Source organism: Triticum aestivum, chromosome 4A (assembly GCF_018294505.1).
Source record: "Triticum aestivum cultivar Chinese Spring chromosome 4A, IWGSC CS RefSeq v2.1, whole genome shotgun sequence".
Taxonomy (NCBI): Eukaryota; Viridiplantae; Streptophyta; class Magnoliopsida; order Poales; family Poaceae; genus Triticum; species Triticum aestivum.
The window spans coordinates 386,157,295-386,180,705 of record NC_057803.1 but is presented as its reverse complement, the minus strand read 5'-3'; the positions used below and the strand labels follow the sequence as shown (position 1 = coordinate 386,180,705).

Below are 23,411 nucleotides of genomic sequence, written 5' to 3'. Positions count from 1 at the left end.
TCCAGTCCCCAGTACTTTCATATATGGCATTCAATATCTGACTTCCTTGGGAAAATTTTCAGGATGCCCAAATGGAAAGGCGTGAACTACATTTCTGCATCCACTGACAGTTTCGTTTAGCTAGCAGTGGCTGGTGTGATGCACAATTGATATCCTGAAATGCTGTTCATCAATGGCGTTAAAGAATTCTGGTTCAGATTCTTATTGCAGAGAAGATCTCCAAGATTCTTCTGAGGCTTTCTGATGGAGAAAATCCAGCATTGCGAGTAACAGGTGCATAGGGTTCATGACTGGTAACGTATAGTTTTGTAATCAGAATGCGCTGTATTAGGTGGGGAGATTGAGTGATTGATTACTTGATCCCTTTGATTCAGCAAAGGGTAGGTTTCTCTTTTTTTTAGGGGAACTAAAACTTTATTGATTAACTCGTTCCAGAGGTATGATTACAGTGTCATGCGGCTCAAGTAGCCACACACGTCTACCTATGTCTAAGTACAAAGAGTATTTCACTAGACTATCAGCTTCATGATTTCTTGATCTGCTCTCATGACTGAAATTGCACTCCTCAAAAGCTTGTGCATGTAGTCTGACCTCCCTAAGTATAGCTTCGTGGGCATCTCCCGTGATTGCCTTTTAAGTCATTGACTACCTGAAGACAGTCCGATGAAACCTTAATCATTTTTAGCATTAATCATCAGCAAGGGCCAATGCTTCCCGCACTGCTAATGTCTCTAAAATCGTCTATAGTTTGAAATCCCTGCCCAGGTGATCGAAGATAATCCCATAAACGATAGAGGATCACACGAACTGAGAATGACCGTTGCCGTTGCTCCCGCGACGCGCTCGGCGGCCCTGCCGCCGCCACCTCCGTTGCCGTTGCCGCCGGCCAACCTGCCCCAGCTCCTTTCCAGCCCACCATCCTTGCGCCACAAGCCCCCTGGTTCCTCTCCCAGCGCCAGGGTTCCATCATCGCTGCGTCAGGCCTCGTCAAGCTCCCGGTAAGCCAGATCCAGATTCACTCCGACACGCCGGCCTCAACTTCGCCCCCGCGCTCTGCTTCGCCGGTCTCGTCTGGCTACGTGCCCGACTCGCTGGTGGGCTCAGAGGGCTTCGTACCGGACTCTTGTGCCGCGTCGTCCTCGTCTGGCGCCGCATTTAAGGCCCCCTGGCTCCGCTCCATGGTGGTTGCGCCTGCAGGGGGGCATTCATGGCGGCGACTTTCAAGCCGCACCAGAAGGCGCGACAGGAGGGGATGGGCGCGCCGCGCCCTGGACGACGGTGGTCTCGAGGCGCCGTCCACGAAGGGACGCGCCATTACTCCGACGCGACGGGCGTCCGGCCGGGCTCGGCGACAGCCTGGCCGAGGAGAGGAGGCAGCACTTCTTAAGGGAGACGAGGGGGAGGTGTCTTTGCTGCCTAAGCAAGCACCACCACGTCCGCTCCTGCCGCGAGCCCCTACGCTGCCTTACCTGCGGCCGCTCTGGCCACCGCGCCCGGTTCTGCTCCGTGCGCGACGTGACGCCACCCACTCCGCCTCTGCCGCGCCCTCCCTCCACCTGCACGCCGAGCTCGGGCCGTTCCTGGGTTGACGATGTCGCCCCCCACCAAGGCTTCCCCGCCTCGCCCCCGCTCGACATGGCGCAGCATGGCCTCGGCGCGCCGGAGTCCAGGCCGAAGGAGGACACCTGCATCATTGCGGCCACTTTCGACATCGACCGCGACAGGCGCTCCTGGGAGTAGACGGCCGCCATTGCCTGGGCGGTTGACGCGCCTCGCCGCTTGGCACCGGACTTGGTGGAGCGCCTGTTACGCGACCGGCTTCGCCTGCGGCGGGGCGATGTTGCCGTCAGCAGCCACTACCCGGAGGAGTTCCTCCTCAAGTTCGAGCGCAAGGAGCTCTGGACAGGGGCCGGCTCCGGATGGGAGACGGCACGCTCGTCTTCATCAGGCCGTGGCGGCCGTTGGCGCACGCGCTCGGTGCAGCCATGCCATTCCGCGCGCGCCTCGTCCTTGACGGCGTGCCTGCCTACACCTGGACGCACTCCATCATCGAGCGCGTCATCGGCCGCACTTGCGCGCTGGACGTCATGGACGAGCGCTCCATCTTCATGTCGGATACGCGCGACATCGATCTATGGGCATGGACGAGCAGCCCGAGCAGGATCCCGAAGGTGGTCTGGCTGACCTTCACCTCGCGCGCCGCCAACGGCGTCACCATCTCCGCGCGGCAGCCGGCACGCTGCCTTCGCGGCGCCACCTTCCGCATCATCATCCATCTCCTGCGTGTTGAAGACTACACATCAGCTCCCCTTGACATGGAGATGCAGGACGGCCGCCAAATGCCATACTCGCCACCAACATCCGTGTTTCCTACATGCCAGCGCGGAACCATCGACGGCCATGTGCCCGTGTCCACTGACGACGTCGTCATCCCAGGGGAGTTCGACTCCCGTGGCACCACGACGCCGGGTGCACCCCGGGGCCGCGACAGCGGCGATGGAGCCTGCCGCGAGCTGCGGCCGCGGCGGCGTGATGACGAGGGCGAAAACGACGACGACAAGTTGAGTGCGCACGACGACCGGCATTCTGGGCGCAGGCATGACGCAGCCGTTCCGCGTCCCCGCTCGCGTTCCCCACGAAGGCGTGACGGGCAGTCAGGGGGTCGGCGCGACAACGGCGGGAGGCGCCACACTACCGATCCCTCCCCCGCCGTGGGCTGCTTCCGGCAGATGGGGGTGGTGGTGCTGGCCGAGGCAAAGGGCCGGCGAGTCTTCGGTGGCAAGGAGGCGGATGCGCGCCTGGCTCTTCGCGCTGTGATGCTCCGTGAGGCGTCTGAACTGCGTCAACTAATCGCCCTGCCGGCCGCGTCTGCCACGACTCCAGCGGGGGCCGGCTCGGCGTCTTCGCCGTCCCTGGAGGCTGGCACGCCCACGCCTTTGACCGTGGGGATGGAAGCCTCGTCCGACGGTGGCGCATGCATTGGCGTCGGCCATGCACTCGAGGCGCTCTGCATCGACGACACTCCTCCGGGTTTTGGCGCCATGCCTCCCCTATCCAGCCTGAAGGCAATGAACCATGATGGTTCCCCTTCCCACTCTCCGATGGCCATGACCGACCCGTCACCAGAACGCGACTCCCCTGTGCGCACGCCGGTGGCCACGCCACTGCCGACCTTGGCGCTGCTGGGGCCCTAAGCACAACACCCGCGGCAACTCTGACTCCGGCCTCCCCTGTCCACACGACACTAGACGGCGGCGATGCAGCGGCGCTCCAGAACAGCACCACGCCCGCACCCTGTGTGCTTCGCCGGTTCCTGGACTCCGTGGCAGCCCCCCCCCCCCCTGTGGCGCCCCTGCTTCCTGCCCTGGTGCCTAAACCGCCCAGGACCAAAGGAGCCAAAGGAGTCAACCTCTCCTCGCCACGGAGGAGCGGGAGGCTCGCGCAAAAGAAGACGCGTCAAGCCCTGCAAGGCAGTTCGGCGGTCCAGGAGTTGATTGCTCGTGCCTGCAACCTGCTCGACCCGGAGTCGGAGATGGATGCCGGGGTGCAGACGGCCTATGCGGCACTGTTCAACAGGCCCCTCGCTGCTCCGGTCATCCTGGCAATCGAGACTCTCGCGAAGCATGTTAAGGCGACCAACTCCAAGCCAGAAAAGAAGAAAGCCACCACCATTGAAGAACCTGGAGTTGACAATGTGTAGTTCCTCTACGTACTGCTTTGCTACCATGTGTGTCGTCATTCGCTACTCAGTCATTGCTGCCCCCTTTCGAGTTCTTCAGAACCACTGTACGCAACTTAGTGTCCTCATGTTCACAAAGCGGCATCCCAGTGTGCATCCTCGTCGACTGTCTCAAGTTTTCAGATCCTGCGTGCTTATTGTTTCCTCATATGGCACAACCTAATGTCAAACTTATATGCTGGAATGTGCGTGGACTAAATGCCCCTGCCCGTCGCGACGCCGTGAGGGACCTCGTCCGAGATTGCAAGGCCACAATTGTTTGCCTCCAGGAGACTAAGCTTGATCACGTCGATGATGTTTTGATTACAAGCATGCTCGGACCCTCCTTTACTGCAAACTACAAGGTCCTCCTGGCTGTTGGCTCTAGGGGGGGGGGGCATGATAATGTTGTCTCTGACTGTTACTTCAGTCTTTCGGACTTCCACGCTACGCAAGGAACTATCTCTACCACCGTGACCATGCTGGCTGAGGGCCTCGACTGGACACTGTCTTGCGTTTATGGCCCTCAGGGAGAACAAGAGAAGCTTCTGTTCATCAACGAGCTTAGAGAGCTGAAGTATGTTGTCAAGCCACGATGGCTCATTCTTGGTGATTTCAACCTCATCACCAGAGCGGCTGACAAGAACAACCAAAACATCAATAACCGCCTCATGGGTAGTTTCCGTTCTGCGCTAAATCACCTACAGCTAAAAGAGATTCGACTGTCAGGCAAAAAATTCACTTGGTCAAATGCTCAAGTGAATCCAGTGCTCACAAAGATAGATCATTTCTTCCACTCGGACGACTGGGATGTTTTTTCCCCAATGCGCACCTTCAAGCCATCTCGTCGGCCTACTCGGATCATGCCCCTTATTCCTCCTTGGGGATACGGAGGTACGTCGGCGTCCATCTGTCAAGTTTGAGGAGTTCTGGCTTCGTCTCCCAGGTTTCAAGGAAACGGTGGCCGCAGCCTGGAATAAAAACGTCCAGTCAACCAACCCAGTTCGCAAGGTACACATCAAACTGGCCAGGACTGCAAAGGCCCTCAAGAAATGGCAAAGAAAAAGAGTTGGAGTGCTTAAAACACAGATTGACATTGCAAAGGAGGTAATCTGGCGGCTCGACCTGGCCGAGGAGGGAAGGTCTCTCTCCCCGGCAGAACTGGGGCTCAGACATAGGCTTAAGCTCTCATATCTTGGTCTCCTATCCTTCCAGAAGATAAAGCTCCGCTAGCGAGCACGCCTCACGCGTATCAGGCTTGGGGACGTCAACTCAAAGTTTTTCCATGCAAAGGTGAATGGACGCCGACGAGAAAACTACATTCAGACACTACACACGGACCATGGTGTTGCCATCTCAGCCAAGGATAAGGAACATGTGCTCCTCTCCCACTTCCAGGACCACTTGGGTACTCCCACGCCCCGTAACTCAAGTTTAAATTGGGACAACCTGGAGATGACCACGCAGGATCTCTCAGAACTTGAGGCACCTTTCAATGAGGACGAGATAAAAGACGCGGTTTTTTCACTCCCTTCCGTAAAAGCGCCTGGCCCGGATGGGCTCATTGGAGCCTTCTTCAAAGCATGCTGGGACATCATCCGGACCGACATTGTTGACGCAACCCTTCAGCTTGCTAACCTTCGCGGCCACTGTGCCTCTCTCATTAACTCCGCGAACATCATACTGCTCCCCAAGAAAGCCGACGCCTGTGTGGTTGGAGACTATAGACCAATCATCCTGATTCATAGCCTGTCCAAGATCTTCTCCAAGCTGCTAGCAAATAGCCCCGCTCCTATACTGCCCAGTTTGGTCTCCAAATGCCAAAGTGCCTTCGTGAAGAAACGCTCCATCCATGACAACTTCCTGCATGTTCAGAACCTCATAAAGGACCTGCATCCTTGGAACATCCCGGGCCTCTTTCTCAAGGTCGATATTTCAAAGGCTTTTGACTTGGTAAATTGGGCCTTCTTGCTCGAGGTCATGCAACGCCTGGGATTTGGACAACGTTGGCGGGACTGGATCTGCCTCTCCTTGTCTTCTTCATCAAGGGTGCTTCTTAACGGAAACCCCGGCAGAAAGTTCAGCCACGCAAAAGGCCTTCGCCAGATGAGGAGCAAGAGTACTTTCCTAGCCATGATTCTTCCTGACTCGATTCGGGGATGGCAGTCGACTTGGTTCTATTGTAAGGATCAGCCGACCCCGGGTCAGTCGACAGGACTTCCTCCCTTTTCCTTGGCTCGAGTGGAGAACCCCGCCCCCCTGAAGGTAGTTCCAGAAGAGAAGGCGCAGGTCAAGGTGCTGGTCGAGCGGGTCGTCCAGCTTGTCCGCGACGGAGTGACCGGGATGGACCTACTGGAGGTCTTTCTCGGTCGACGCATCCAACCTCTTCAGGCGCGTGATCATCCGATGTGGATGTACTCTGGGATCGAGGATTCCACTCGGATCCACGCGGAGGATGTCAATGAGGATATCTTGGAGAAGTGGTTGAAGGGAATCACCGGCAACAAAGACAACCCCCGGGGGTCTAGGAGGGTGATTCCATTCGACAACTCGCATCAGCCGGAGCAGGTATATTTCTATTTTATCAAGTATCTTTCTGATTCACCGTGTGATGTCTTGTTTTTGGTCGACTGAATTTCCTTTGATTGTTATCCTTTCAGGCCCTCATCGACATGTACTCAATGCCCAATGGAGTGAAAGGCCAAGACGCTGAGGAAGAAGTGAGCGGGGGCGAGAGCGGCGAGGAGCATTCGGAAGCCGATGAGGACGAGCCGAGAGCGATGAATCGACTGATGACGAAGAAGTCGACTCGCCTCCTCATAGGGAGAGGAGATCCAAGCACGCTCACGACCCGACAAGCGCTCCGGACTTGGTGGCCACGCCAATTGGGCAGTCGTCGAAGCGCCCCAGGACGTCTTCCCCAACGCCGACTGAGAAGGCTCCAAAGCAATCCAAAGTTGCGCCACCTCCAGCGCCGAAAGCGCCGAAAGCCATCTCTTCCAAACTGCCAAAAGCTTTGCCCAGGATCAAAGTGACCATTTCTACTATCTCCGGTGGCCTGGGAATCATGGACCTAGAGAGATTCGGCCGCGCCCTACGTCTACGGTGGCCGTGGCTGCAATGGACTGACCTAGAGAGGCCATGGGTGGGTCCGAGTTACCATGTGACCAAGCAGACATGAACCTCTTTCGCGCATGCACCTTGATTACGCTGGGCAATGGGCAAAAGGCCCTCTTCTGGCAGGACAACTAGACTAGAAGCGGCCCCCTTAGGCTTCTGGCTCCAGAGCTTTACAAGATCACCTCTAGAAAGAACACATCGGTGCACAAAGAACTCACGAACGAGAACTGGATAAAGGTGGTCGCCAAACTTCAGACCAGGCAGCAACTGGGAGAATTTGTGACTCTCTGGGAGCAGATCGGGCAGGCAACCCTTCAGCCTGCCCAAGAGGACTGCATTCGCTGGAATTTAACCACCTCAGGGGCGTACTCCGCGGCTTCGGCCTACGGCGCACAATTCTTCGGCTCCTATGCACGGTTCGACACGACGAAGGTCTGGCACACAAAAGCTGAGCCTAAATGCAAATTCTTCGCCTGGCTCGTTCTTCATGGGAGAATCCTCACCGCGGATATGCTGGCTGTGAGGGGATGGCCTCATGACCCCAGGTGCCTGCTATGCCACCAACAGCCTGAAACTGCAACTCACCTCTGCAAGGACTGTCCCTTCACGGTCGCGGTCTGGAACCAGGTGAACACCTGGACAAACGAGGGCGTACCAATCTCGGGCTTCCTCCCGGAGCCTAGGAACGTGTCCGACTGGTGGGATAAAACACTGACAACAGTCCAAGCAGGGCCGCCGGCAGCGCAGTGGGAGAATCATCTACACTTTATGGTCAATCTGGAAGGAGCGAAATAGGCGTGTTTTCATCGGACAAAGACTGACGCACCGTGAGGTTGCCGCACTCGCCCTAGACGCTATCATTCAGCAGGACCTAGCATTTACAGGATGCTTCCCAAACACGGGTATTGGCTAACTATTTTTGGGTAGTTCTCAGTCTTCTATAGTCCTGCAGCGGTCCCTAAAACCGCTCGCCCCTCTGTAAATTGCACTTTTCTGCTCCTTCCCTTCTATAAAGAAAAAGACAGTGCTCCTGCCGGTTCCTAAAAAAAAAGATAATCCCATAAATTTTCCTTATCATTCCGGCAAACAGCTGCAACCGCTCCAGGGTCTCCATGCGTAGATGTAGGTCCATCTACGTTGAATTTAAATATACCCGGAGGTGGACAGACTCAGGGTTGTGTCGGTCCTGGAAATCTGGGTGCCGCTTTTGGAGCAAGAGCATCAAGCTCTGCAATGAAGCTTTGTTTACCACTTTTGGAGCAAGAGCATCAAGCTCTGCAATGTAACGTTGGGTGCTACTCACTCTGACGGAGGCCAGGAAGTGTTTGGTTACTGAATCTATCCGATGGGAGATGATAGCACGGACTATTTTCAACCGGTTTGAATGACGGTCATGTAATAGGATAGACAATTAGTTTTCCTATCTTTTTTGTGCGAGCCGGTTGTGGCTTTACGTTTATTTTCATCTTTCTGCTCTTTGTGAGCATTTTTATTCTTTTGTTTGAGACCTTAAGACTTGTGTTAAACCTATTTATTTTTTTAATTAAGTTGGCGGTATGCATCGTTTTGATGCAGAGGCTGGGGAGCTTCCCCTTTTCGGAAAAATAAAGCGTTGGGTGCCGCTTTTGGAGCAAGAGCATCAAGCTCCACACTTAATGAAGCGTTTTGATGAACAAGTGTGTTGACATGGGGGTCTGGAACACATGTTCATAAACTGATTTTCGATCGGGCGTGCCAAATCGCCCGCAATGTCACGGCCATGTTCGTGAAGTCTCACATGTGATAGAAGTCATGCATTGTGAACAACCATAACTTTCCATTTTCTTCCCTGGCCATTATCATATGCTCAACAATATCTTCAATTGGCAACGTCCGAACAGATGGTGAGGATGAGCACTCAATTAATGCGTGAAGCCATGAATCTGGCTAACCACACATAACATACATAAGCGAATCTTGTTGGTGCTAATCTTGTTACAACGTCTGCCAAATGTTGCATTAGACTTTAGCTCCATGCATTAGTTCAGTATAGACTAGTTTGTACATGCATGTGTTTGTACATGCATGCATTGGCTTTCCATTTAATTAGTTTGCATGTAGCAAATAACTTTTTTTGAACCGGGCATAACACCTTTCCATTACTTTGACATAACGGAAATACAGAGTTCCGAAACTGAAGCTACCAAGGAAACTAGAAAGGGGAAAGCGAGTTCAGAGCATCCTTGGGAAACCCACTATAAGCACCCGTCATTGAGCAGCTTATCATGGGGCGAAAACCCAAGGACACCCAAAAATGCAATCTAGACCTAAACCAGAAGAGTTCAACAAGTTTAGGATATGAAAAGGCTCATGCAGGAGCGACACCACAAGTTCACACAGGAGCAGGCGACAGAAAGTAACTAATATAAGCATGACGAAGGACCCCAAGACTATCAGCTCCACATCCTCGTGACCCATATTTTGCTGACCACGTCCTATCAGATCAGTCCTATGCCCTCTCGCCTGAGGCCACACAGATCCTCATCATGTTTGATGCGTTGGCCCTGAGCATCTTGGCCCCCCTCTCCATCGCCTCCCGATCTTCTCCAGTCATCATACCTGCCACATAAGACATGAAACCACATGCAGAGTAAATTGCTGCGAAAGGAGTCTGTAACTTTTTCCCCTCGAAGGTAGCCTGATTGCGACAGTTCCAAATTGCCCAGCAGATGGCCACAAGCCCAAATGTATAATTTTTTTCCCCATCTGGGAGGAAGACATAGCACCAAGAGAAGTATTGCCATATATGGTTCGGGCACTTGTCTGTGCCAAGAACGCACCCCACCGTCCTCCAGATTACCCTGGCCACAGGACAAGTGAAAAATAAATGCGTCGACGTCTCTCTCCCCATGCAGAAGGATCATCTGGGGTTGCCTGCCCAACGTCTTTTGCTCATGACGTCCCTAGTCAGGATAGTGTCCTGGAAGACTTGCCACAGGAATATTTGGATCTTTAAGGGGATGTTTGTTTGCCAAATCCACCTATAATTACACCCTGACAAGTTTCTTTCCAGGTGATCGTAGACCGACCTGGTCGTAAATTTTTTCTTCTTACCCAGAGTCCAAATAACCTGATCAGGTTCCTCCGACAGCACCCAGGAGTCAACTATAGCTTTAAGCTCGTTCCATTGATCTAACAGCGGCATGTGTAGTTGCCTTCGGAAGAAATCATCCCCCACACCATTTCTAAATTTCTCCACCGTGATTTCTTGCTTATTGCAAATGCTATATAGCATAGGATATTTCTGATCCATAGAGATCTCTTGATTCAAGGGATCTTTCCATACCCTAGCAAGATTGCCCGAATTCAGTACTACTTTCCTACCTGCTAGGTTACCTTCATGATTGCCTTCCACATAGGGGAGTCACTAAATTTGCTTTTGATAGAGGTCACCGTGTCTTTTTTCATATATTTTGCCCGGATCACCTCTTGCCACAACCCTTGTTGTGTTTCTAGCTTCCACCACCGTTTGGTGAGAAGGCTAATATTCTGTTTACGGAGATCTTTTACTCCCAGGCATCCTTTGCTTTTAGATCTACACATTCTGGACCATTTAACTAAGTGGTATCTCTTGCGTCCCTCGTGTTCTTGCCAGAAAAAACGTTTACGATTCTTATCCAGCTTTTCAATGACCTTCTTAGGAAGAAGAAACATGCACATATAGAAGTAAATGATACTAGTAAGAGAGGAGTTAAGGAGGATTAATCTTCCTCCGGAGGAGGCCGCGTTGCCTATCCAAGTTTCACAGCATTGAAGAAATCTATCATCAACAAAATTCCAGTGCAGGTTGCGAAGAGTGGAATAGCTGACCGGCACTCCCAAATATTTCATAGGGAAATGACCAATCTGACAGTTAAACAAATCTGCATAAAAGGCCACTGTATCGTCATCCCCTCCCACACACAAGGTTTCACTTTTCAAGAAGTTTATCTTTAGTCCAGACATAACTTCGAAGATATATAGTAACAGTTTCAGATTCACAGCTACTTTTTCATCATGCTTGAGGCAGCTGACTGTGTCATCAGCATATTGGAGAATGGCCACCCCATCTTTAACAAGATCCGGAGCCAACCCCGTGATAAGTTTCTCTTTTTGAGCATTACAGATCATCTTAGACAGCGCTTCAACAGCTAGGTTGAAAAGAAAAGCGGAGTGGGGATCGCCCTAGCGCACCCCCTTGTGGCTCTGAAAATAAGGTCCTCTTTCGTTATTCAACTTGACGCTAACAGTACCATTGTATAGGATGTTTTTGATCTAGCCGCACCAGGTTGCACCAAACCCTCGGTCGCGGTGACAATCTAGGAGGAATTCCCAATTGATTTTATCATAGGCTTTCTCGAAATCTAATTTCAAGATCACCCCCACTTTTTTTTTCATATGATGAGTATGATGAAGTATTTCATGCAAAGTGAGGATCCCGTCCATGATATTTCTATGCTTGATAAATGCATTCTGGTGCTTACTGATTAGAATATTAGCAAATATTGCCACCCGGTTATCTAAGACCTTGGTGATAAGCTTATATTCTCAGAAGACATATTGGATGATACTCCTGTATTTTCTTTGCTCTTTTCATCTTGGGAATTAGTGTAATAATGCCATAGTTCAGACGAGCTATGTCTAACTTGTTCGAGTGAAAAGCTTCGAACAAGTGCATGATATATTTTTTCACAAACTCCCAATAGTGCATATAGAATTCCGCTGGGATGTTATCCGGCCCTGGTGCTCGGTTGCATCCCATCCCGAACAAAGCTCTCTTCACCTCCTCCTCTGTGAATTCATGAGTGAGCAAGATGTTATCCTCCTCACTAAGTTTTTCCTCCTCCAACCACGTATCAGCAAATAAGTGAAACATGTTGCCCCTAGCAGGGCCAAAAAGTTCTTTGTAGAACGAGGTTGCGTGTGCTAGTAGGTTCTGTGTACCCTCAATCACCACCTCACCCGCAATGAATGAGTGAATAGTATTTTTCTTCTTCCTCCCATTTGCAACTCTATGGTAGAAGGCTGTGTTTCGATCTCCTTTGAGCGACCAACGCTCCTTGGAGTGTTGTAACCAAAACAACTCTTCCGTAATCAGGAGCTCGTTTAATTCTGCACACAAGGCAGTTCTCTCTTCATAAATTTTTGGACCAAGGGGGCCATTTTCTTCCATCTCTTCTATTCTCTCCAGTTCTTCTTTAATGTACTTTTTCCTTTTCCTAGCATGCCCAAAGGAGTGAGCCCCCCATCCTTTGAAATATTTTTTGATACGCTTTAGCTTTATGTTTAACATGTCGATGGGATCTTCAGACTTTACAGGCTGTTCCCAAATCTTTTTTGGTTTGATATAAAAATCTTCATTTTTAAGCCAGCTTAGTTCAAATCTGAACTCTCGATCATGGGAGGGGTTGGTTTTCACAACATCAGTGGCCAGAAGCAAGGGATTGTGGTCCGAAGTATCTCTTAGCAATTTACGGACAGATACCAATGGGAATAGCTCTTCCCACTCGAAACTCATGAGGACTCTGTCTAATTTCTCCAAAGTAGGATGTTTCTGTTTATTGGACCATGTGTATTTACCCCCTCCCATATGTATTTCTCTTAAATTCAGGGATTGTATGACATCATTAAATCTGTCAGTGTAGTGAAAATGTGTCATATTTTTATTTTTCTCCTCACTACTGCGGAGGATATTAAAATCTCCACCCACTATATAGGGGACATGAATCTGGGAGCAAGTATAAGCTAATTCATTAAGGAATTCCTCTTTTCTATCATCTTGGGCCACTCCATAAACCACTACAAGGGTCCACATACTCTTATGTTTAACATTGTACATGTTAGCTTGAAGAAGGAAGTTACCAGGTATCCAGGATACCACCTCTAGAGTTTCTTTCTTGATGCCACAAAGGATACCGCCAGATTTGCCAATAGAAGGAGTCCAGTTCCAATTATATCTATCGAAAGGGTCCATCTTTCTTAAAGACTTATGGGAGAACTTTTTCTTCATAGTTTACTGAAGGCCTATAAAATCTAGGGAATGATCTCTCATTAGGTCAGAGAAGCAGGTAGACATCCCTTTCTTCCCTGCTCCTTTGCAATTCCAGAAAATACCATTCATATTAAGGTGTTTTTTCCCTCTTCTGGTAATCCTACTAGGAGGCAGAGTAGGATTACCCTTTTTATCTAGCAAGGAGGCATGATTTTTTTGACTTTTGGTCACAGGTTTGGATATAACCACATTGACTTTTCTATCTCTTTTCTTTTTAGATTTAACCACTGTGAAATTCTCCTCATCTATATTGTTTTCATCACCCCATCTCAAACTAAGGGGAGTTTGGTCCCCTTTGGCATTAGTTAATATCATAGGATTCTCCATATTCTTTCCATCCTATTTCTTTTCCTCCTGAGTGTCATTATTGCGATATTTTTCAAGTTCTCTAAGCACATCAATGCAAGCAAAATCTGTATCAGGAATATTTACTCCCATTTTAACCGCTCTAAGAATTAATTCAAGATTAGATAGCTTATCAAAGGAGTTAGGACTATTGTGATTACCTTCTAGGTTTCTCTTCTTCATTGCTGCCATAGCCTTGTCGTCCATCCTTTCCGCTTTGTTCTGCACATTACGCAAGCTGAGCGCAGATTTTCTTCGGTGACAAGAGGAGGAGTAGGAATCACCTCATCCTCCCCCGCTTCGTCAGGTAGCTCAACTCTGTATGTACTGCCCCCACCCAACTTGGTTTGTTTGTATTCATTCACCTCATTCACCCGTGAACATGATCTCACAACATCAGAGTATAATTTTAGGCTACTATTGAATATATGAGGAACAGATTCTTTTTCATTGCCAAGGTTACTTACACCATCCTCCCCCATGTCCTGTTCTTGGGCCATCGTATCAATCAACAAAGTGGTATGTAAGGAATCATCAGACTCAACACTTTCCTGCGACTCCCGCCCTTGGACGTGGAAGGAGCTAGCCCAAGTCCGGGAGAGATACTGACCATCTTAGCTCTAGGAGCCGTCTGAATAGGACCATCTTTCCCCATATTTTGTTCAGGTTTCTGAGCAATCTCAACTGATTTTTTTTCTCTGTCAGGATCCCTAATCAAAACCTGTTCTACTTCGTAGAAGAAGTCATAGAAATCACCTCCAAGGACTGCCTCAGCAATGACAGGGATTTCATTCACATTCCTGCATCCCATTTTAACTCGAACTGAACTTGGGCGATGCAAGGTAGCACCGTCAATCTCAAGTGGAACACCAACTAAAGATGTAACATAGGCTAGATTTCTTTCACTTCTCTTGTCCAGAGGAACATTACTGACTTTCACCCAGGCCACCTCCATAACCCCCTTGGCCCCCACAGCAGATGACCACTGTGTGGCGTGTATCACTTCACCACTTGTTTTGAGAGTGACTTTGCCCACATAGCAGATTTGAGCTACAGCCCTGGGATTAGGAAATCTGACAACAAAAACTCCAGGGCCAATGGCATGAGCAGAGCAACGCCAGCCCGTAGCCAAGTAGTCACTAAGATCAAGCTCCATTTGACGGGTCGATGTTTCCCCTTCTACAATAGTAACAATGATGCTATTGGCCCTCTCCTTAACCTGACTAGCAGTACACAAATCATGTATGAAATAGAAACCCTGCCCTTTAGACTGAAAGGCACACATAGGAGCAATGCATTCCCATGGCAGAAACTCAACGCAGACAGAGGCAAGATGACCTAGTTTATTGCAACGCTCACAGAAAGCTTTAGGGCAGCGTGCATGAGGACGTTCAGGAGACTTGCAGATTGGACATAGGTCAAGATTCTTGGTAGGGTGCACCTGATTTTGCTTTCCATGAGGCTGCTACTGTGGTGGATGAGTGCGCTGATCTGCACTGGCGCCGCCCGAGCCCGACAGTGCCTGCGTCTGCACCCCGGCACCGTCATGTAGCAAATAACTAGGACCTGTCACATGTGTGTGCACTCACAGGATTAGATCGAGTCATAGATGAGTTGGTCAGCCTCCTGGCGATCCTCCGTGGGATGGCACGGGTGAATAGGATCGTGCGGAGACTTAGCATGTAATGGCCACGTTTTGTTGGGCGTGCAGCCGAGAGAATAAAGGAAGAAAAAAAATAGAAAAGAGGACGACAGTTGTGCCGTGGTCCTAAGACTGACAGTAGAATAGGGGGGTAGGAATGTAGAGGCAAGATCCTAGATATGGAGGAGTTGTACACATGAGTTTACGAGTTCAGGCCCTTCTCGGAGGGAGTAACAGCCCTACGTCTCGGAGCCCTGAGGCGGTCGACTGAATATAAGTGTGTGAATTACAGAAAGTGCGAACCCTTGTCCTAGAGGAGGGGGTGGCTTATATAGACTGCGCCAGGACCCCAGCTGCCCTCCGTTACACAGGGTTCAATGTTCATAAAGGAGGGGCGTTACTGGTAACGTCTGCAGTAAAGTGCTATAAATGCCCATAAAGCTATGGTTTAAGTCTTGACCGTTGTAGAGTGGAGAGTTTCTCATCTTCTGGTGGTCGAGTGTCTTCAAGGTGGTCGAGTGAGCACATCTTCATGGTCGAGTGGACGATGGTTTCTCTTCGACTGCTTCTGATTCTTTGTAGAGATGTCCTTGGGGAGGGTATGTCGGACAGACCCATGACCCTACCCTAGGTACATAGCTTCATCATTAGCCCCCGAATGGATTAGGGTTTGAGTGGGGAAGGAGTTGGGAACACTTCCGACCCATTCTTTGTGCTATGAGTATATCCTGTTCTGGAATAATGAGTTGAGGTGACGACGTCGACTCCTTTCTCAGTCGCTGTGGTCCATTCTTGGTTTTTCTCGAGTGAATTTTCACGGTAGAATTCCGAATGACGATGTGGAGGATGTTTGTCTTTAGTCTGATAGGTTGTTCCGCTCTCCGCGGATCTCACGGGATTCGAATTTTGGGAAGTGCGCCAGACGGGCGGAACCAAGGTTATCGGGAAGGATTAGGCAAGTCTCCTCGATCCCTACGCCACCTTTTTCGCAACGTACTACCCGCGGGACTGTTGCGGGATTTGTTTAGATCGTCAGGGTCCACTAGTCAGCCACTCGGTGAAAGGCCTTATAAAAGGCCCCGGACCAGGCCGCTGCCCCGCGCGCTCCCATTCTCTCTCTCTTCTTCTTCTTCTTCTTCTTCTTCTTCTTCTTCTTCTTCTTCTTCTTCTTCTCCCAATCTCTCCGCCATGCTCGCTTCCACCCTTGTCGCCGGACCTTTGCTCGAGCTTGACCCGTCGCCATGGGGAAGGAGAGGATGGTGGCGCTGCAACGCGCGAAGAAGGCGACCGCGAAGGCCAAGGGCAAGCGGACCAGCCGGGGCAGATCGTCGTCGAGATCTGGCCTGCCAGCGGGCTGGATCCAGGGTGACTGGATCCACTCGGCAATCACCCAAGATGACCTCGATGACCTGGTGGAGGGGGGACTGATCTCCCACAAGTCGGCACAACTCCCGGGAATAAAACCGAGCCGCAGCCAAGGGATGGTGAGTGTGTTCTCGTCGCCACCCACGTAGATCGCGGATTCTCACTGCCTCCCAATCCTTCCTTCCGGGGTTTTTTGAACTTCTTTGGGGCTCAACTCCACCATTTCACTCCAAACACCATAGTCTATCTGCTGCTTTCGTGTCGATGTGTGAAAACTTCTTCGGCTGTCGACCGCACTGGGGTCTTTTCAAACACATCTTCACCTGCCGCTCCCAGTCGGTCAAAAAGGCCAAGTTGAGTGACGAGAAGACACAAGTGGTCCAGATGTGCGGGGGTCTGTGGATCCAGATGAGGAGCAAGAGTACTTTCCCAGCCACGATTCTTCCCGACTCGATTCAGGGATGGCAGTCGACTTGGTTCTATTGTAACAATCAGCCGACACCGGGTCAGTCGACAGGACTTCCTCCCTTTTCCTTGGCTCGAGTGGAGAAGCCCACCCCCCCTGAAGGTAGTTCCAGAAGAGAAGGCGCGGGTCAAGGTGCTGGTCGAGCGGGTCATCCAGCTTGTCCGCGACGGAGTGACCGGGATGGACCTGCTGGAGGTCTTTCTCGGTCGACGCATCCAACCTCTTCAGGCGCGTGATCATCCGATGTGGATGTACTCTGGGATCGAGGATTCCACTCGGATCCACCCGGAGGATGTCAGTGAGGATATCTTGGAGAAGTGGTTGAAGGGAATCACCGGCAACAAAGACAACCCCCGGGGGTCTAGGAGGGTGATTCTATTCGACAACTTGCACCAGCCGGAGCAGGTATATTTCTATTTTATCAAGTATCTTTCCGATTCACCATGTGATGTCTTGTTTTTGGTCGACTGATTTTCCTTTGATCGTTATCCTTTCAGGCCCTCATCGACATGTACTCAATGCCCAACGGAGTGAAAGGCCAAGACGCTGAGGAAGAAGCGAGCGGGGGCAAGAGCGGCGAGGAGCATTCGGAAGCCGATGAGGACGAGGAGAGTGATGAATCGACTGATGACGAAGAAGTCGACTCGCCTCCTCATAGGGAGAGGAGATCCAAGCACGCTCACGACCCGACAAGCGCTCCGGACTTGGTGGCCGCGCCAATTGGGCAGTCGTCGAAGCGCCCCAGGACGTCTTCCCCAACACCGACTGAGAAGGCTCCAAAGCAATCCAAAGTTGCGCCGCCTCCAGCGCCGAAAGCGTCGAAAGCCACCTCTTCCAAACTGCCAAAAGCTTTGCCCAGGATCAAAGTGACCATTTCTACTATCTCCGGTGGCCTGGGAATCATGGACCTAGAGAGATTCGGCCGCACCCTACGTCTACGGTGGCCGTGGCTGCAATGGACTGACCCAGAGAGGCCATGGGTGGGTCCGAGTTACCATGTGACCAAGCAGACATGAACCTCTTTCGCGCATGCACCTCGATTACGCTGGGCAATGGGCAAAAGGCCCTCTTCTGGCAGGACAACTAGACTGGAAGCGGCCCCATCAGGCTTCTGGCTCCAGAGCTTTACAAGATCACCTCTAGAAAGAACAGATCGGTGCACAAAGAACTCACGAACGAGAACTGGATAAAGGTGGTCGCCAAACTTCAGACCAGGCAGCAACTGGGAGAATTTGTGACTCTCTGGGAGCAGATCGGGCAGGCAACCCTTCAGCCTGCCTAAGAGGACTGCATTCGCTGGAATTTAACCACCTCAGGGGCGTACTCCGCGGCTTCGGCCTACGGCGCGCAATTCTTCGGCTCCTATGCACGGTTCGACACGACGAAGGTCTGGCACACAAACGCTGAGCCTAAATGCAAATTCTTCGCCTGGCTCGTTCTTCATGGGAGAATCCTCACCGCAGATATGCTGGCTGTGAGGGGATGGCCTCATGACCCCAGGTGCCTGCTATGCCTCCAACAGCCTGAAACTGCAACTCACCTCTGCAAGGACTGTCCCTTCACGGTCGCGGTTTGGAACCAGGTGAACACCTGGACAAACGAGGGCGTACCAATCTTGGGCTTCCTCCCGGAGCCTAGGAACGTGTCCGACTGGTGGGATAAAACACTGACAACAGTCCAAGCAGGGCCGCCGGCAGCGCAGTGGGAGAATCATTTACACTTTATGGTCAATCTGGAAGGAGCGAAATAGGCGTGTTTTCATCGGACAAAGACTGACGCACCGTGAGGTTGCCGCACTCGCCCTAGACGCTATCATTCAGCAGGACCTGGCATTTACAGGATGCTTCCCAAACACGGGTATTGGCTAACTATTTTTGGGTAGTTCTTATTCTTCTGTAGTCCTGCAGCGGTCCCTAAAACCGCTCGCCCCTCTGTAAATTGCGCTTTTCTGCTCCTTCCCTTCTATAAAGAAAAAGACAGTGCTCCTGCCGGTTCCTAAAAAAAAGATAATCCCATAAATTTTCCTTATCATTCTGGCAAACAGCTACAAGCGCTACAGGGTCTCCATGCGTAGATGTAGCTCCATCTACGTTGAATTTAAATATACCCGGAGGTGGACAGACTCAGGGTTGTGTCGGTCCCGAAAATCTGGGTGCCGCTTTTGGAGCAAGAGCATCAAGCTCTGCAATGAAGCTTTGTTTACCACTTTTGGAGCAAGATCATCAAGCTCTGCAATGTAACGTTGGGTGGTACTCACTCTGACGGAGGCCTGGAAGTGTTTGGTTACTGAATCTATCCGATGGGAGATGATAGCACGGACTATTTTCAACCGGTTTGAATGACGGTCATGTAATAGGATAGACAATTAGTTTTCCTATCTTTTTTGTGCCAGCCGGTTGTGGATTTACGTTTATTTTCATTTTTCTGCTCTTTGTGAGCATTTTTATTCTTTTGTTTGAGACCTTAAGACTTGTGTTAAACCTATTTATTTTTTTAATTAAGTTGGCGGTATGCATCGTTTTGATGCAGAGGCTAGGGAGCTTCCCCTTTTCGGAAAAAATAAAGCGTTGGGTGCCGCTTTTGGAGCAAGAGCATCAAGCTCCGCACTTAATGAAGCGTTTTGATGAACAAGTGTGTTGACATGGGGGTCTGGAACACATGTTCATAAACTGATTTTCGATCGGGCGTGCCAAATCGCCCGCAATGTCACGGCCATGTTCGTGAAGTCTCACATGTGATAGAAGTCATGCATTGTGAACAACCATAACTTTCCATTTTCTTCCCTGGCCATTATCATATGCTCAACAATATTTTCAATTGGCAACGTCCGAACAGATGGTGAGGATGAGCACTCAATTAATGCGTGAAGCCATGAATCTGGCTAACCACACATAACATACATAAGCAAATCTTGTTGGTGCTAATCTTGTTACAACGTCTGCCAAATGTTGCATTAGACTTTAGCTCCATGCATTAGTTCAGTATAGACTAGTTTGTACATGCATGTGTTTGTACGTGCATGCATTGGCTTTCCATTTAATTAGTTTGCATGTAGCAAATAACTTTTTTTGAACCGGGCATAACACCTTTCCATTACTTTGACATAACGGAAATACAGAGTTCCGAAACTAAAGCTACCAAGGAAACTAGAAAGGGGAAAGCGAGTTCAGAGCATCCTTGGGAAACCCACTATAAGCACCTGTCATTGAGCAGCTTATCATGGGGCGAAAACCCAAGGACACCCAAAAACGCAATCTAGACCTAAACCAGAAGAGTTCAACAAGTTTAGGATACGAAAAGGCTCACGCAGGAGCGACACCACAAGTTCACACAGGAGCAGGCGATAGAAATTAACTAATATAAGCATGACGAAGGACCCCAAGACTATCAGCTCCACATCCTCGTGACCCATATTTTGCTGACCACGTCCTATCAGATCAGTCCTGTGCCCTCTCGCCTGAGGCCGCACAGATCCTCATCATGTTTGATGCGTTGGCCCTGAGCATCTTGGCCCCCCTATCCATCTCCTCCCGATCTTCTCCAGTCATCATACCTGCCCAATAAGACATGAAACCACATGCAGAGTAAATTGCTGCGAAAGGAGTCTGTAACTTTTTCCCCTCGAAGGTAGCCTGATTGCGACAGTTCCAAATTGCCAGCAGACGGCCACAAGCCCAAATGTATAATTTTTTTCCCCATCTGGGAGGAAGACATAGCACCAAGAGAAGTATTGCCATATATTGTTCGGCCACTTGTCTGTGCCAAGAACGCACCCCACCGTCCTCCAGATTACCGTGGCCACAGGACAAGTGAAAAATAAATACGTCGACGTCTCTCTCCCCATGCAGAAGGATCATCTGGGGTTGCCTGCCCAACGTCTTTTGCTCATGACGTCCCTAGTCAGGATAGTGTCCTGGAAGACTTGCCACAGGAATATTTGGATCTTTAAGGGGATGTTTGTTTGCCAAATCCACCTATAATTACACCCTGACAAGTTTCTTTCCAGGTGATCGTAGACCGACCTGGTCATAAATTTTTTCTTCTTACCCAGAGTCCAAATAACCTGATCAGGTTCCTCCGACAGCACCCAGGAGTCAACTGTAGCTTTAAGCTCATTCCATTGATCTAACAGCGGCGTGTGTAGTTGCCTTCGGAAGAAATCATCCCCCACACCATTTCTAAATTTCTCCACCGTGATTTCTTGCTTATTGCAAATGCTATATAGCATAGGATATTTCTGATCCATAGAGATCTCTTGATTCAAGGGATCTTTCCATACCCTAGCAAGATTGCCCGAATTCAGTACTACTTTCCTACCTGCTAGGTTACCTTCATGATTGCCTTCCACATAGGGGAGTCACTAAATTAGCTTTTGATAGAGGTCACCGTGTCTTTTTTCATATATTTTGCCCGGATCACCTCTTGCCACAACCCTTGTTGTGTTTCTAGCTTCCACCACCATTTGGTGAGAAGGCTAATATTCTGTTTACGGAGACCTTTTACTCCCAGGCCTCCTTTGCTTTTAGATCTACACATTCTGGACCATTTAACTAAGTGGTATCTCTTGCGTCCCTCGTGTTCTTGCCAGAAAAAATGTTCACGATTCTTATCCAGCTTCTCAATGACCTTCTTAGGAAGAAGAAACATGCACATATAGAAGTAAATGATACTAGTAAGAGAGGAGTTAAGGAGGATTAATCTTCCTCCGGAGGAGGCCGCGTTGCCTATCCAAGTTTCACAACATTGAAGAAATCTATCATCAACAAAATTCCTGTGCAGGTTGCGAAGAGTGGAATAGCTGACCGGCACTCCCAAATATTTCATAGGGAAATGACCAATCTGACAGTTAAACAAATCTGCATAAAAGGCCACTGTATCGTCATCCCCTCCCACACACAAGGTTTCACTTTTCAAGAAGTTTATCTTTAGTCCAGACATAACTTCGAAGATATATAGTAACAGTTTCAGATTCACAGCTACTTTTTCATCATGCTTGAGGCAGCTGACTGTGTCATCAGCATATTGGAGAATGGCCACCCCATCTTTAACAAGATCCGGAGCCAACCCCGTGATAAGTTTCTCTTTTGAGCATTACAGATCATCTTAGATAGCGCTTCAACAGCTAGGTTGAAAAGAAAAGCAGAGTGGGGATCGCGCTAGCGCACCCCCTTGTGGCTCTGAAAATAAGGTCCTCTTTCGTTATTCAACTTGACGCTAACAGTACCATTGTATAGGATGTTTTTGATCCAGCCGCACCAGGTTGCACCAAACCCTCGGTCGCGGTGACAATCTAGGAGGAATTCCCAATTGATTTTATCATAGGTTTTCTCGAAATCTAATTTCAAGATCACCCCCACTTTTTTTTTCATATGATGAGTATGATGAAGTATTTCATGCAAAGTGAGGATCCCGTCCATGATATTTCTATGCTTGATAAATGCATTCTGGTGCTTACTGATTAGAATATTAGCAAATATTTCCACCCGGTTATCTAAGACCTTGGTGATAAGCTTATATTCTCAGAAGACATATTGGACGATACTCCTGTATTTTCTTTGCTCCTTTCATCTTGGGAATTAGTGTAATAATGCCATAGTTCAGACAAGCTATGTCTAACTTGTTCGAATGAAAAGCTTCGAACAAGTGCATGATATCTTTTTTCACAAACTCCCAATAGTGCATATAGAATGCCGCTGGGATGTTATCCGACCCTGGTGCTCGGTTGCATCCCATCCCGAACAAAGCTCTCTTCACCTCCTCCTCTGTGAATTCACGAGTGAGCAAGATGTTATCCTCCTCACTAAGTTTTTCCTCCTCCGACCACGTATCAGCAGATAAGTGAAACATGTTGCCCCTAGCAGGGCCAAAAAGTTCTTTGTAGAACGAGGTTGCGTGTGCTAGTAGGTTCTGTGTACCCTCAATCACCACCTCCCCCGAAATGAATGAGTGAATAGTATTTTCTTCTTCCTCCCATTTGCAACTCTATGGTAGAAGGCTGTGTTTCGATCTCCTTTGAGCGACCAATGCTCCTTGGAGTGTTGTAACAAAAACAACTCTTCCGTAATCAGGAGCTCGTTTAATTCTGCACACAAGGCAGTTCTCTCTTCATAAATTTCTGGACCAAGGGGGCCATTTTCTTCTATATTTTCTATTCTCTCTAGTTCTTCTTTAATGTACCTTTTCCTTTTCCTAGCATGCCCAAAAGAGTGAGCCCCCCATCCTTTGAAATATTTTTTGATACGCTTTAGCTTTATGTTTAAGATGTCGATGGGATCTTCAGACTTTACAGGCTGTTCCCAAATCTTTTTTGGTTTGATATAAAAATCTTCATTTTTAAGCCAGCTTAGTTCAAATCTGAACTCTCGATCATGGGAGGGGTTGGTTTTCACAACATCAGTGGCCAGAAGCAGGGGATTGTGGTCCGAAGTATCTCTTACCAATTTACGGACAGATACCAATGGGAATAGCTCTTCCCACTTGAAACTCATGCGGACTTTGTCTAATTTCTCCAAAGTAGGATGTTTCTGTTTATTGGACCATGTGTATTTACCCCCTCCCATATGTATTTCTCTTAAATTCAGGGATTGTATGACATCATTAAATCTGTTAGTGTAGTGAAAGTGTGTCATATTTTTATTTTTCTCCTCACTGCTGCGGAGGATATTGAAATCTCCACCCACTATAT

At 49.5% G+C, this 23,411-nt stretch overlaps 2 protein-coding genes across 8 annotated transcripts in view; one reads left to right on the top strand and one right to left on the bottom strand.

Moving 5' to 3' along the window:
- The window catches only part of LOC123086150 (ATP-dependent DNA helicase At3g02060, chloroplastic), a 51,795-nt gene extending 51,258 nt beyond the window's left edge, over positions 1 to 537 (top strand). For all 7 annotated transcript variants that reach the window (XM_044507868.1, XM_044507867.1, XM_044507866.1 and 4 more), the window contains one exon: positions 63 to 537. The gene's annotated coding sequence lies outside the window, so the exon portion shown is untranslated. The remainder of the gene's footprint in view (positions 1 to 62) is intronic.
- Positions 401 to 1,902, bottom strand: LOC123086152 (uncharacterized). The gene has a single exon (XM_044507872.1). It carries the CDS (start codon positions 1,749 to 1,751, stop codon positions 1,221 to 1,223), a length of 531 nt encoding a protein of 176 aa, XP_044363807.1. The 5' UTR covers positions 1,752 to 1,902; the 3' UTR covers positions 401 to 1,220.
- Between the last annotated feature and the right edge of the window lie 21,509 nt (positions 1,903 to 23,411).

Bases quoted from the DNA above. Each gene is read 5' to 3' on its own strand.
- LOC123086152 (XM_044507872.1), bottom strand. From the start codon at position 1,751: ATGGCGGCCGTCTACTCCCAGGAGCGCCTGTCGCGGTCGATGTCGAAA.